We start from the raw sequence: 14,361 nt of genomic DNA on the forward strand, positions 1-14,361 counted from the left end.
TATATTATGCGAATGCGTGCTTATGCTGTGTTTCGTTTTCACACGACCCAAGCGTAAACGCAAGCAAAGGAAAAATTTAGATCCTTTTGCTTGTGCTTGCTTATGTTATTACAGACACGAAATGAAGGCATTGATCTTTATCATCTCTGATGGTGTCTGCTATACAAGAGTGTAATTTGCCGCATTTGAAAGATTTACCGAAAAAGTATATTTTAAAAAGTGAAAATGTAAAAGCTAAAAATTGTTTTTGTTTGATTAATTTTTTTTTAGGTCCGTTATTTGGAATTACTTTTAGGTCCTTCAGATGTTTACAAGGTTGTGTTTACAAATCACTTTCTTGCCCAAACTCGTTAGAGATCTCTATCCCTTTTACCAGCTTGTAACATAACAAATCAATGAACGTTTGGATACACTTGGAAATTTCGCATCCCGCCACACATATTTTCATCTCGGCAAAATTTGGTGCCGGATCATACATTACGAGCTGGTACTCGAGATTTAGATGGCCAATAGCCCTTTTCACGGTTAGTTTTTCTCATTTGCATCACAATGTAATCTAAAGTGAATGCGAGGCAATTTCGGGTTAAAACTACAAAATAGCCCGAAATTGCCTCACATACATGCTAGATTATATTGTAATGCAAACGAGAAAAACTAACCGTGAAAAGGGCTATTAGCCATTATCAAAAATACCGTAATACTCTTTAATTGTCCCTTCAAAGTTTTGCATAAGCATTTTTTTTATTTTCTCTTGGGACTTGAAATGATCCTAAGAGAAACTGGAAACGATGCTTATGCAAAATTTTGGAGGGACAAACAAAGAATATTGTGGTGTTTTTGATATTGGCTAATCTGGCCCGGGCTGCTCGAAGCATGGTTAACGTATACCTCTTAACCAACGGTTAGCGCTAACCAGCCTTCGAGCAACCGGCCTCAGGAAGCTAGAAATAACATTCTGTTATATCTTAAAGGCACCTTCGCTTCTGTCAAGCGGAGCAACGTTCGGCGGATGTTTATTGAAACTGATCTCTGTGAATATCCACCTCATTCTTCTTTCTCCAGCGTCGCAAACACATGATTATAATCAGATCAACAAATTCACATAATGTCAGCAGACTGCAGCCTAAAAATAATCCCATGTTACCTCCCGCGTCGGCTGAAAAGCAAGGCAACAAACCATTAGTGAGCTGTGACTGGTAGCGGAAAGCGAGAATCTCTCAAGTGCTTTTCTTCCCTTCAGTGCGTTGTGTTAAGGACGATCTAGACAGTACGATTTTTGCGTACAACTCCCGCATTACTCTTCATCATCACCATCTGTTTGTTTGCCCTCAGATTTTAGAGTAGCTTGATGTAGCTAATACCTCAGGGGATTTACCCTCCCAATCATGATATACTATAGAGGACAACCACAACACCGGGAAACTCAATGCCCTGCTCTTTGCGAATAGTGTGTGGGTTCTTTTACCGCGTCCCACAGGGTTATGATCATTGAAAGCCTACAGGTTATCATCCTTATCTCAGAACACTACAGAGTCCAACCATTTACAGATGTCATTACAAAAGGCAGTACTTTTTCTTAAGTTATTTAAAGACCCTGAGTGTTGGTCCGGCCGGAGTTTTTGATCCCGCGACCTCCCGCACAGTAGCCCGATGCTCAAACAATTCGTCTCGTGTAAATCCGACCTAAGACACCCTTAGTATGATAGACATTCACGGGTCGCGCGCATGGGGTGTTCTGGAAAAAACCTTCACTCAATAACGGGAATTTTGAACTCGAAAATGCTAATGTGGAACCTGCATTTACCGATGAAATTATGGTCTCATTTCACACAATATGGTTCTGAGCGAAAACGACCCTTCTTCCAGTCGGGTTGACGTAAACTTAAAGTACGTCGGGCCCGCAATTTTCGACAAAAAAGCAGTGATTAGGACCATTAATGTAGCGAATAACTTGTAGGCTTACATCCAAAATCGTTAAGGTCATAAGCTGGTTTCTCTTCAGTTACTTCTGTATCCAGGGTTTCGTAGTAAATGTTTATGTGAGCCATTCTTTTTCTAAAAGTTACAGACACATGTTAATATGACAAGCCTTTTTTCTCAGAAAATTTCTCTAAAATGAACTTACATCCACCACTAGCTATAGCCATCTCCACTTCGGTGAATTGTTGTTAAATGCCGGGCTTTTCAACGCTCAAAACCTCACCGAAACAATTGATAGTTAGGCTGCCACCATGTAGGCCGCTACAGAACGGCGTCCATATAGCGCTCCGCAAACCTTGGTTTTGACAACCTCAGGGATAAAGCTGCGTGCAAACAACAAGGTACCCGGCCTGTGTTGCAACTCTGAAACATATTATTAACTAAAGACTGGGAATGCCATACCCTATTTCTCCACAAATAAGCGTAGCGCCTATAAGCGAGTTTTATGCAATTTTAGTTTGTTGGTTCTCTACTCTGCACCGAGAGGTTTTCTCCGTGTACTCCGGTTTCCCCTCTCCTCAAAAACCAAAATTTGACTTGATTTGCGTTAACTGTTAATTTCAGTTTACAGTGTCCCCAATTAGTGCTCCAGCGCTAGAACGACTACACACTTAAATAAAGTTCCTTTCCTTTCTTTAGACGTTTTATAGCCACGTAAATTGACATTTTAGAGGCGCATGCGCCTGTTAAGACTACTAAAGTTCGTTTAGCCGCACCCAATTCTCATCATCGTTATCCCTTTTAATAGTGCAAAATATCAACGCTATTGTAAACATTAAATACAAATGTGAAAGGACCAAGATCAAGGGCGATTCAAGCCGAGTGTGTGATAAAATGACGATCATTATTTATTATAATTAAATTTGTATCATAAAAGAAGTATTCTGTTCATGTCTAACTTTGACGGTTTAAAGGCGCGTGCGCCTATATTCACATATAATCGCGCTTATATTCGGGGAATAGGGTTCTTTTGAATTTGATCACCTGACGTAGTTACGAAACTCCTCGACTTTCGCGGCTGTTTCATTAGGTGTAATATTGAAAAGCGGAAAAATCGTGTCCCACACATGATCAGATGGAGAGTAAGCCATCGACAATTGGACTCTGTACGTGGTTTTTTCGCAAGGAACTGGGCAATCACAGTTATTAGGGTTAAATTCGTCTGAAAGAAAGAAAAGTGTTTTAATAATTTGCTATTTAGGGTGGTCCTTGGTTGTAGGCTTATCGTTCTCACTTCTTTACCCAACTCTTCGCCCCGTCATGCACTTCTTTGAGACCCTACACCTGGCACCTGTCATGTTAATGCAACCAATTCATTAAACGATCCATCAATGAATCAATCAATCAATCAGGTCAGACTTAATTATCGGTACTACTGATAACAAAGCAATCAAAAACTTGAAACTATGGAGACTTTCTGCTTAATTGGCCTCTTTTGCAAAGTGATTCACGCAACTAGCACTTATGATCTCTCACCAAATTTTGGGTAGAGGCAAGTTGCGAGTTCCTTTGCATTGCAGAATTTTGTTTCATTTTCTCCGACACCTGTTAAAATACAGAAAACAGTTATCAGTGTCCACATTAGTGCTATGCGCTAGTGATTCTTGACACGTTAATAAAGTTCACTACTACTACTACTACTACTACTACTATGACTACTATGGACATGAGGGATTGGCTTAAGTGAGAATAACGGTTTTCCGGTACAGTACTGCCCGACGTCTTCTACGATACACGCACAGCCTTTAGACCTACATAGTGCAGTCGGGTCAAAATGCACCAATCACTGTTTAGTCTTCGGAGCCAATTACTTCTAGGCCCATGCAAATGACAGTCGACCAATAACATCACGAATAGGTTGACCAATGACATCTACGACCGGAACTTTTTATAGTATCTACTGATGTTACACACAAATCACTTGATTCTGAAGATGAATTCTTCAGGTTGTCGAAACGCTAGTCAATGCCATCTCAGACAGTCCCTCTCGGGACTACACTCACCAGGACGATTGTACTTTACTTAATTATAATACGGGAAAAGCTCACAAAGGGATAACACTGTAGTGAGGCAGCGAGTAATCTCTTTAATTTTAAATGTTTAAATTAAAATCACATTGCACCGTAAATTAGTCTACCCTGCGAGACGAAATATTGGAGATATGTAAAACTATCAGCCGCAAAGCATGCAAGCCTTGCTTTATTTCAAAGGACTTCGTGACTTATTTTCCGGTCAGATTATCCCCATTCCCGAGATCCGGTGACTTTTTGCATTGCAGTTGACCCAGGCCCCAAAAAAGTTCTCACACTTTGCATGTCAGATTACACAATTAAAAAAATGTTTGCTTACCAATGGAAGGCATCGATAGCATTCGACAATTGCAGGCATTCACAGCTATTCTGGTGTAGCAGACTACCAGACATGCGTAGTCGGAGTACACTTTGTAGCTTGGTTCCAGATTCTTCTCACCACAAGCAGTTTTGAATGGTTTTTCCAGACTCTTCACCTACAGACACAAACAAGCCAACTCAACTCACAAAACGAAATGACCGTTTTGCGCATTTCATCTCATCATTTTTGTTTAGTAAAACGTTACATTTAGACCGACTATTCCATTGCATCCCTCTCCATTTCTTTCTCTTCGACTTCATTCCTTTCCACTTCATTCAGTTGTATAGTCTGCTCTATTTAATTTAGCTTAATTCGATTCTCCTGATTCCGTTCTATTCAGTTGTATTCCATTCTATTTTGATAAGTATAAGTAGAAGTATAAGTATAGTTTACTTCACTTTAGCAGTGTTCAGCTGTAGTCTTTGTAGCTTCTTCTGTATTTTTTGCGTTTTGCGGCGTTCTTTTCTATCTTAATTTTCAGCCATTCAATTTCATCCCATTCCTTCTCACTCCTCTCTCTCTTTTCCATTTCACTTTGCTCGCACTTTGCTGCCAATAAACTTACTTTGGTTTTTTGAACTCTAATATTAGTAGTGAACCCTGGTGGTATGTCTACTCCAAAGTCCTCAACATTTGGATACAACTCAGACTGATCATGAACAAGAATCTTAAATCCAGTGGCATCATAGCTAAATGGTCCGTAGTATTCTTCGGGCTGTGCGTCAAGGTTTAATGCCAACGCTTTAATTTTTCCTGCCGTAGTCACATAAAGTTTTGGGTGACCTGCTTTACCAGAGTTAAACGTGTGACAAGTACCTCGCTGAAATACAGAAATGAAACAGCCCATTATTTGTTACCTTATATTCTACGAAGTACATAGTGAACCATTTTCTTTTAAGGTTGCAAAAGAGTTTTTGCTCCTGTTGCTATTTTTAAGTTGATTAATTAAAGGCACAAATGTGCGTCAGGATAATAGTTCCTAGTTTATAGCTATTCAAAGGGACGAGTGGGTTCCAAAATGAGCAACAATCCTTTTCAAGTTTCTACTAAGTGCTTCTAATTTTAGGATTGCCAAGAAATGGGGAACAGTTGCATATCCAACGAAACTCTGCACAAAGACAGGGATTTTTTTAATCTAAATAGTCTTCCTTAATTAGTTATTCATTACAGAAACGAAACGCATTAATTCTCTCCACCTTCCCCTACCAGAAACTTGTAGGTCTACGGAATTCACATGAGTGTTATGGTATGGATTCATTTTTACTCAAAAATTTTATTCAGTCGAAATTTCAACGGTTATCACTGATTTTAGGGCTGTATACTCTTATGACGAAGTTTGGAAAGATATCTGTGCCATCTCTGGTAAAGAAATGACAAGGGTAGCGAGCTTCTGACAGGAGTAAACCTTCCGAAGATTGGCCATTTGGGCAGTTTTATCAAGTTTTAGAATTCCAAGAGATAATTTATCTTAGAGCGGTTTTCAATTGAGTGTCGAACGTAATTAGTGAATTACTTTGGTTTTGCATTACTTCACTCAGTGATTGGTTCAAAGTTCTCGCACCATTTTTTCAACCAATCAGAAGTGAAACCAAAACCAATCTTGGCTCGCGCATGCACATTTTCCCGCGCCTTGTGTCGGCTACGTGTAATTACTTTGAGTTTTGATTGGTTTACTGGATTCAGGGGCACCCAAAGCCAATTTTCGGAAAATATCTGTTCGGAAGACGATTTGAGATCTAGAATTTTCGGAACATTCGTTGTAAAATTTCTTGCTTGCCTGCCTCTCCTAGGATTTTCGAACATCTGAAAAATGGTATAATTGCCCATTTTTAACGGATTTTTACCCCAAAAAGGTCACCTAGAATTTTCGGAGCCTTTTTTCTGGCTAAAAATTTCGAAAAGGTAACTTTTGATCCCTTTAATTTTCGGATCACTAGACTTTCAGCTAGGAAATCCGAACAGATGAAAAATTTTTAGGGGATAAAAATGTGCCTACATCTACCGTCTAAATTCTAAAATACGTTTAACAATGCTATGTTTAAGTGGTTTTGAACTATATTCTCGTTGGGTGCCCCTGTGGATTGTCTCCGTCCTTTTTGATTGGCCAAAGTAATTACGTTGGTTTTGGTTTTACGACACTCATTTGAAAACCGCTCTATTACATAGATACTGATGAAATACTAGGATTTTCCTATTTCTAGAAAATCATATCTTCACCGTGCGCAATGAAGATAATGTCTTTATTGTTCACGTATGAAGATATAGCTGTCATCATGGTAACTAACACGATCAGCCAATAAAAAGCGAGCTTCCCCTCTCTTGTAAGATCGCGTATCTAGATACTTTTGTGCTGTAATATAATTTTTTCTCTAGACATTAACATTTTTATGATTCAATTTGACATTATCACGGTTTGTTTTTCATAACTTCCATATTTACAATTTCATGTTTACACAACATGCGGGTTTTAGTGGTTGATGATTTTGAAAATGAATAAAATCTGGAAATTTCATCAGTATCTATATAATACTATATAATAAACAGATCATTACATGGCCACTTGGGAATACGAATTTTATCTTCTCGTGCTAATAGCTTATCGCACTCGTTCGCGAGATGGCACGCGAAGATAAAATTCGTATGCCCCTAAACCCCCCCCCCCCCCCCCCCCCAAAGATCCCTTGTAATATCCTCTATTTAGCCTTACCATATATGAAAGTACCGGAGTAAAATTGGTCGGCGAGCAGGGGTGATTTCCCCAGTAACACATTTTTAACATCTCCGATAAATCATGGCTGTTATTTTTTACACTTTCTTCAATGTTGAACGACGGATCGATTTCTTGATGATAAAGGCTTTCACCTTGGAACTGAATCTTCAGATGATCTTGCAGATCCAGAAATATTTGTGCATCCGTCCCTAAAATTCTGCTTTTTCTCATCATGTTCTGGTTACAAATAGTTATGGCAGGATAAAGGAGTTTCTTATTACGTTCAAGGCCTTTGCTAATGACGATTTCATTGCTTCTGAACTTGTGATAGTTATCTCGGAACTGGACAGAGAGAAAAGTGAGGCACAATAATATCAGAGTTATCCAGATAATTCTTCGTATCAAGGAACCGGAGTCCAAAATAAAATGGAAGCCATGAAGGGTGGTATAAGAGCCAAAGTCCTTGATCACTCGAGACGCATTTTCTTTTTCTGATATCCAAGCCTCTGTCACTCCGTTAACGCAGTGATCTCGTTTGTTTTTTAGTCCGTTAACTTCTGTATCCATTTTGCTGCCGTAGATCTGGACAAAAAAACAAGTAAAATTTTCCCGTTTAAACCCAAGAGTACTGTGCGTCAACTGTGTGAAGTTTCTTTGCAATGAATTTTCATTTTGCCGTGGGTTATTATATTTTCGCTCCTGGCACCATAACTGAATCACTTAAAATTGTTATTAGTTTGAGTTTTTTATTTTAGTGATGACGCTTATCTTTTCTTCTTTGCCCGCAAACCGGCGAAGCCGCGCAGATGACACGAAAACGAACTTCTCAAAATCCTTAGATGTGTTAATAAAGAAACTAATAATTTTTTCTTTATTACTACAAAAATTAAGGGCACAAGCACTTTTACGAAACTAAATTGACTACTTTAATTAAAAGGAACGATAAACATGACCGTCAACTGATCAACTACGGACAAAATAGTTAGAATTAGTTTCATTCAATCATACACTGACTTACGGTTTGGTCATCTCAATTTTTTATTGAAAAAAAAGAAAAAAACGGGTGAAATTGGAGCTCAGGTGGAAGATGCTTTGAATGTATGCAAAAATGACTTTTTTCCTGTTATTAGCAACTTTCATTATAAATACGCAGCTATATTTAGAGTAGGAAACTGAGTTCTTACTTCTTTCCACATTTTATCAATTATCACTCCATAAGCAGAACGTTATGAGGGTCAACGAAGTATTCACTCCGTTAATGACTTGGTCGTTTGCATTAAAAAGTGGAAATCATGCTCTCAGCAAGCGTTTTCGTACAATCACGAGTAACGCAAAGTTTCATTGACCTACTTCGAACGAAAATATCGTGACTAACATTATAATCGTGTTCTAATCATTATTTAGAGACCTCTTGTTGTACAAAAGCGCAATATGAGACAGCTCCAGTTTGTTTACCAATACGATTGATTTTTTTATAGCCTATCAACCGACATCCTTGAACAATTTCTCCAAAAAGCCATGCAGATTTGTAAGTTGTTAGCGACTCATAACTGCCGGAAATAATGGCGACATTATTTTTTTCGCGTTAATCAAAGACAAATGCTCAAACGCTCAACCCTGGCTTTATGGATGGTTTTCACCCATGGAAAAAGTATTCTTGACAACCAAGCACCATCTATTATTTCAAAACATTTTCTCTCGCATGCAGAAGCATCATCTAATCGAAAATTCTTGTTTTGATCTCGAAACTTACTTGAAGCTTAGCAAGTCCTGACATTCATGTCTAACTGTTTATTTTATACACCATAAACACTCTGATGAAGTTTGCCGGTTATATTAAGATGAAGGCACTGGCGGGTAGAGCCCAAGTTAAGTCAGATGGACTGTAGTATGAGTCCTTTCAACTGAAGGGCCTCGTTTTCCGAGTTCCACATACCGAATTATGTGAAAGGGAAGACCCTGAGGTAATTCACCCGAAATAACTCAATGGCTATTGTGAACAACGGGCCGGAAAACGACAGGACTTGTGCATTTTCCCTTGTCCCCACTATTATCTACGTCTGGGTCTCCAAGTATGTTCTAAACAAGACGACAGGTTCAAGACAAGAAGCCGCCTATCCAGCAGCTATCACATAGAATTCTCTGTAGAATATGTAAACAAGAATATACTTTTGGCCTACCTCCAGACAGACACATTTTTACAGAAGGAAGTACAATAAAGGAAATGTACAATGAACTTCCATTGGCCTCACGGTCACCTCATAATCAGTACAACTTATCTCAGTAGCCCTCATAGAGTTTAGCTATGGTGAATTGGCAGCGATGTTACAACAGCTTCAGTTGCATGTCTTCAGTCACCGGCAGAATTCACATGACACGCAAAAAAAAAGCAAACAAAAAAAAACCAGGAACAACAAGCCTGAAGCATGAAGTTGGCTCTGTGTCAAAAAACCCACCAACACCGAAAGATTATTATAATATTGTGGCCAATATTTGACTTACGTTTTGTTGCCCAATTTTCTCATCATTTTTTTCCTGTGCCAAGGTAAGAAATTATTGTACTGAGGTGATGTGGAAACTGTTAAGTGTATTCAACAGCTTGTTGGTTTGCTTTTTGTATGAACAGCTGGCTGATGAAGTTGTCACAATCTTCAAGTTCTAATTATGCAGCTACTTTTACTAAAACATTTGGCTCAATTTTGTCTCTTGATTATTCAGTGGTTTGTCCCATAAATGACCAGCTTTGTACTGTATATATTGGACATCGTGCTTGACATGAGGTTTACTAAAAAAGCTCATCCTATTTAACATAAATTTCTACTCCGTTCCGGGGCCGTCTTAAAAACAATTTAATTTTGGCCATTTGGGTAGAAACAACAAAGACAACAAAGGAAGGGACTCTTAACTACTCTGCAACAAAAACTACAAGTAGATTAGACACGTCCACCTCCTCATTGAATTTATTTTTTTTAACTCTTTCTGAAACAAAGATGCAAATGCAATATATCTGCGATGTGTGAGTTGAAATTTCGAATACAGTTTCCATATCTGTCTCTTTGCTTCAATTCTGATGTTGGATTTATTGCATATCATAATTTCACCGCGTGTAATTAACCATATTCGAGAAACATGGACTGCCTTCCTTTATAACATTTTTCCAGATCATTTTTAAGTTTCCTGCCAACCTAAGTACTGAACAAAGTGGTATTTTCCACAAGTGAGATTTTGGCTGGCCGTAAGATTTTGAATTACATATAAGACTTGCATTGATTAATTAAACAAAGTAAATGTAAATGCGAAGCTATGCGAAATTCATCCGACAAAAACTGCTGTGTAGTAATCGCAAAAAAAGTTTATTTTCTGCAACACTGATAAACCTCCCCGATGCATCCGACGAACTGAGTCTCTCTTTGCTAAATCAAGGCAGAACGATTTTAACCTTAAATTTTAATTGTACAGCCTGGCAAGAAACGAGAATGGGTGAAATTAATTAAAGTACCAAATTAAAATGTTTGTCGCTTACCTCTTTGGAAAACTCAACTCAACACACTGAGACTTTTAGTCGATTAAACAAACGTTCCAAGAACAAGGTGGAAATAACTCTGCAACTCGAAGCAATAATCAACGATTCAGATAACCACGTGACGTCTCCACCGCTTACGGTGTTAGATTGATATTAATACTTACTTTTGGGCTTTTGTACACTTGCCAACTGCTGCGTTATGTTTACTTTCATTAAAATAGGCAGGCACAACCTGTAATAAAATATTACTATTTTTGCCAAAAACTCCAGACAAAAAAGTTACAAAGGGGAGTTTTGGACTGGATTTTTCCTTTCTCTGAGCGTGTTCTTAGGTCTTTCAAACATGAGAACTTCTCCCGAGATAATTCGTTGCGATTCCTATTGAATAAATTAAGGACTTCCACGGTGGCCCGTAAGGGCCACTACCTGTACAAACTTTATTTTCCTCGTACAAACTTTATTTTCCCCCTACAAACTTTATTTTCCTCCTACAAACTTTATTTTCCTCCTACAAACTTTATTTTCCTCCTACAAACTTCATTGTCATCGTACAAACTTTATTGTCCTCGTACAAATTTTATTGTCATCGTACAAACTTTATTTACTCGTACAAACTTTATTGTCATCGTACAAACGTTATTGTCATGGTACAAACTTTATTTACTCCTCTCAAACTTATTTTAATATGATGGAAGCGCTTGAGAAACTCCAAAATGATTTCATTTGTATATCCAAGGTGAAAATAGTGCTCGATCACATCTCGTTCGTCACCTTCACCTTCCCCCATCTTGAAATACTTACGCTCGTTCCCAGATTCCTTTCGGATTAGTTCTTTACGAGAATGACAATAAAGTTTGTACGAGCAAATAAAGTTTGTACGATGACAATAAAATTTGTACGAGGACAATAAAGTTTGTACGATGATAATGAAGTTTATACGGTTATAATAAAGTTTGTACGATTAGAATAAAGTTTGTACGAGGAAACTAAAGTTTGTACAAGGAAAATTAAGTTTGTAAGAGGAAAATTAAGTTTGTACAAGGAAAATTAAGTTTATACAGGTAGTGGCCGTTACGGGCCACCGTAGACTTCTGATGTGATTACAAATAAAGATGAGGATCTTTTTGACTTTCTGCTCATTAACATAGATCCTAGAATGTTTAGTTTGGAAGTTGAAGTACATTCAACACAGGCTGCAGAATTTGACTTTTGTTAGTCCTGATTTATGGACACAAAACTTAGAAATAAATATTTTCATCTGTTGATGAGAATTAGGTAAGATTTTTACAAATTAGAATTTAAGTTGATGCAAAGAAGGGGCTATTTTTTACTTCGTAATCGTTTGCGTCTCTCTTATATAACAAAAACATGTTTTTGGTACAGTAATGCGATTAATTAAACAAATCTGTAGATTGTAATTGACTCAGTGTATTTTCTGTTGTTGAACATTGGGAAATTCCTCAAACTAATGTTTCCATGACAACTTTTTGTAACGAAATAAAAACTATGACAACTTTTTGTCTTCAGTCTAGAGGGATGTTGGTTCTTTCCAACAGCATTGCATGTATTATGACCCTCAGTTGTAGGTTTAAAGGAAAAAGAATAATTTTCTGCTTCTGCTTCAATGAGAGGGCAGTGTGGGTGTGTGCATAACTTCATAATGTGGAGAATAGAATGCTGAGTGATCATAAAATTACTAAACAAATTTGAGCTTATCAAGGGAGGAGATCATAACTGTAATAACTATTCAATCGGTGACATTAGATGCATGATGAAGCATTTCATGTATTTGAATTTTCCCATGACTTTGCTTACCTTTGCTGAATTTACATGTTTTTACTAATTCAGTTGTAGTTTCCATAAAATTTTCAGGGCTCACTTATTTATAAAGGGTTAATAACAGAAGGTTGTTTGTTGACTGGGAAGGACAAAACAGCTGCATAATTCAGTTTATTTTTAATTTGCTTGTAATTTCCCAAGACATGGATGTTATTGTGAGAAGTTTTCCTCTTAAAAAACAACAAAATAGTAATGATGTTTGCTTTATAGTAATAAGAATAATTAGGGAGATTCAATTTTTTTTTATGAGAGGGTTTGTGATTAAGATAGGCAAAGAATTGAAAGAAGCTAAACAAGTTTATTTCACAGCATAATTTCAATTGGCCAACTTGACATACATTCGCCAGTTGTGTATTATTTTTCGTATTTAACGTTTACAAAAAGACATTCATACCAGGGGTTTTTAATGTACTAATGATTTTGACTAATGCGTATATTGCTTGTGTTCCATATTCAGTATATAGTTTGTGATCCATCACACATCAATTTAAGTTTGATTCAAAATACAAAAAGTGTCTTTGGATAAAATTACCCGAGGAGCATCTTTTTGCTCTCCCTATTAATGTAATGAAAGCGATATCAACAAATAAATCAATCCTCCTTTTTAGCTCGTGGAGAACTATCAGGATGGTTGGGGAATCAGGCTGTCAGGCATAAACAATGGGAAATTTGTAATCGATTTCTGATCGTCTCAAGTTCGGCAGGCGCATTCATGCATTTGTTAAATAGCCGTTAAGAATGCTCTTATTCGGCTACCAATGGGACATTCCATTTTATATCCGCACCCCCCCCCCCATCCCCTATGGAAGGCATTTTTTTGTAGTGTCAAGGAGGACCCTGTCGGAATCTGGAATTTCTTCCCAAGTAGAGGGGGTCGGAATCGGAGTCTTTTGTTATATTCAAAAACGGACCTGTTGGAATCAATCTTCAGAGTAAAAGGGACCTGTTGGAATCCAACTTTAGAGGTAAATGAGACCTGTCGGAATCTAACTTCAGAAGAAAATGGACCTGTTGGAATCATGGGGGGGGGGGGGGGGGGTGCAGATAAAAAATGGAATGTTCCAATGACAGATGTTCAATATAATGTTTACACTGCATTTGTAACCACTCTATAGGCTTGATAATTCGCTATATCACCTCCCTGACGCAGTATCTTACTCCACGAGCTTACCACAGGATACCTTTGATTTAACCTGTGAGTTGTTTATTTTTGCTGATATGTGTAAACAGTATTTTTTGTATAAAGATGCGAGGTTGTGTTGACGTCATTGTTTACATCTTAATTCATTAGTATTGGTAATCACATGATTTCGAGTGCAATTTGAAATAAATATTAAAGCACGAGTAAATTTCCTCAAAGACGACCGAAGTTGCTCGCTCGAGCCCGTAGGGCGAGTGCATTTTTTTGTAGTCTTTTAAAAAGTTTACAATTGCTTATTTATTCCAAATTGCACGAGAAAAATTACGTGATTACTTAAGCCAGGTTTTCACTAGCGACGCAAGCACAAGCACAAGCACAAAAATAAGTACCTTATGCTAGTGAAAACGAACGTTGTCATAAGCATCAAAATCAACCACGGCATCCGCCATTTTGTTCAAATCTTCAAACGCGAGGAATCTGGAACGAGCCAGGACGTTGAAAATTTCCTGGGGTAGCACCAGGCCCCAGTTGTTCAAACGATGCATAACGCTATCCACTGTACAAATCACTATCCATTGGATATAATAGCGCATTTGGTTTCGCTATTAATTATCCACTGGATAGTGATTTATCCGGTGGATAGCGCTATGCATCGTTTGAACAACTGGGGCCTGGTGCTTATATTATGCGAATGCGTGCTTATGCTGTGTTTCGTTTTCACACGACCCAAGCGTAAACGCAAGCAGAGGAAAAATTTAGATCCTTTTGCTTGTGCTT

General features: G+C 37.8%; 1 protein-coding gene across 6 annotated transcripts; it reads right to left on the reverse strand.

Moving 5' to 3' along the window:
- Positions 1–656: 656 nt before the first annotated feature.
- LOC137977601 (acid-sensing ion channel 3-like) lies at positions 657–14,245 on the reverse strand. Of its 6 annotated transcripts, XM_068824876.1 has the most exons (10): positions 13,974–14,245; positions 10,769–10,836; positions 10,605–10,683; positions 7,079–7,663; positions 4,937–5,191; positions 4,330–4,486; positions 3,457–3,525; positions 2,965–3,142; positions 1,964–2,055; positions 658–1,156 (listed from the first exon to the last, which is right to left on the reverse strand). In XM_068824876.1, the coding sequence occupies exons 4-10, from the start codon at positions 7,646–7,648 to the stop codon at positions 1,014–1,016; spliced, it is 1,464 nt and encodes a 487-aa protein (XP_068680977.1). In that variant the 5' UTR covers positions 7,649–7,663; positions 10,605–10,683; positions 10,769–10,836; positions 13,974–14,245; the 3' UTR covers positions 658–1,013. The 6 variants fall into 6 exon arrangements, with proteins under 6 accessions (XP_068680975.1, XP_068680977.1, XP_068680978.1 ...); XM_068824877.1 differs by lacking the exon at positions 10,769–10,836; XM_068824874.1 differs by lacking the exons at positions 10,605–10,683; positions 10,769–10,836; positions 13,974–14,245 and adding an exon at positions 8,266–8,289 and having other exon boundaries at positions 657–1,156.
- Between the last annotated feature and the right edge of the window lie 116 nt (positions 14,246–14,361).

This window comes from Montipora foliosa, chromosome 11 (genome assembly GCF_036669935.1).
Source record: "Montipora foliosa isolate CH-2021 chromosome 11, ASM3666993v2, whole genome shotgun sequence".
NCBI lineage: Eukaryota > Metazoa > Cnidaria > Anthozoa > Scleractinia > Acroporidae > Montipora > Montipora foliosa.

Excerpts from the sequence above, each read along its gene's own strand:
- LOC137977601 (XM_068824874.1), bottom strand. Across the intron at positions 3,143-3,456 it reads TTGCCTCTACCCAAAATTTG|ACGAATTTAACCCTAATAAC; the intron begins GTGAGAGATCAT and ends TCTTTCTTTCAG. Across the intron at positions 2,056-2,964 it reads GAGTTTCGTAACTACGTCAG|AAAAAGAATGGCTCACATAA; the intron begins GTGATCAAATTC and ends TGTAACTTTTAG.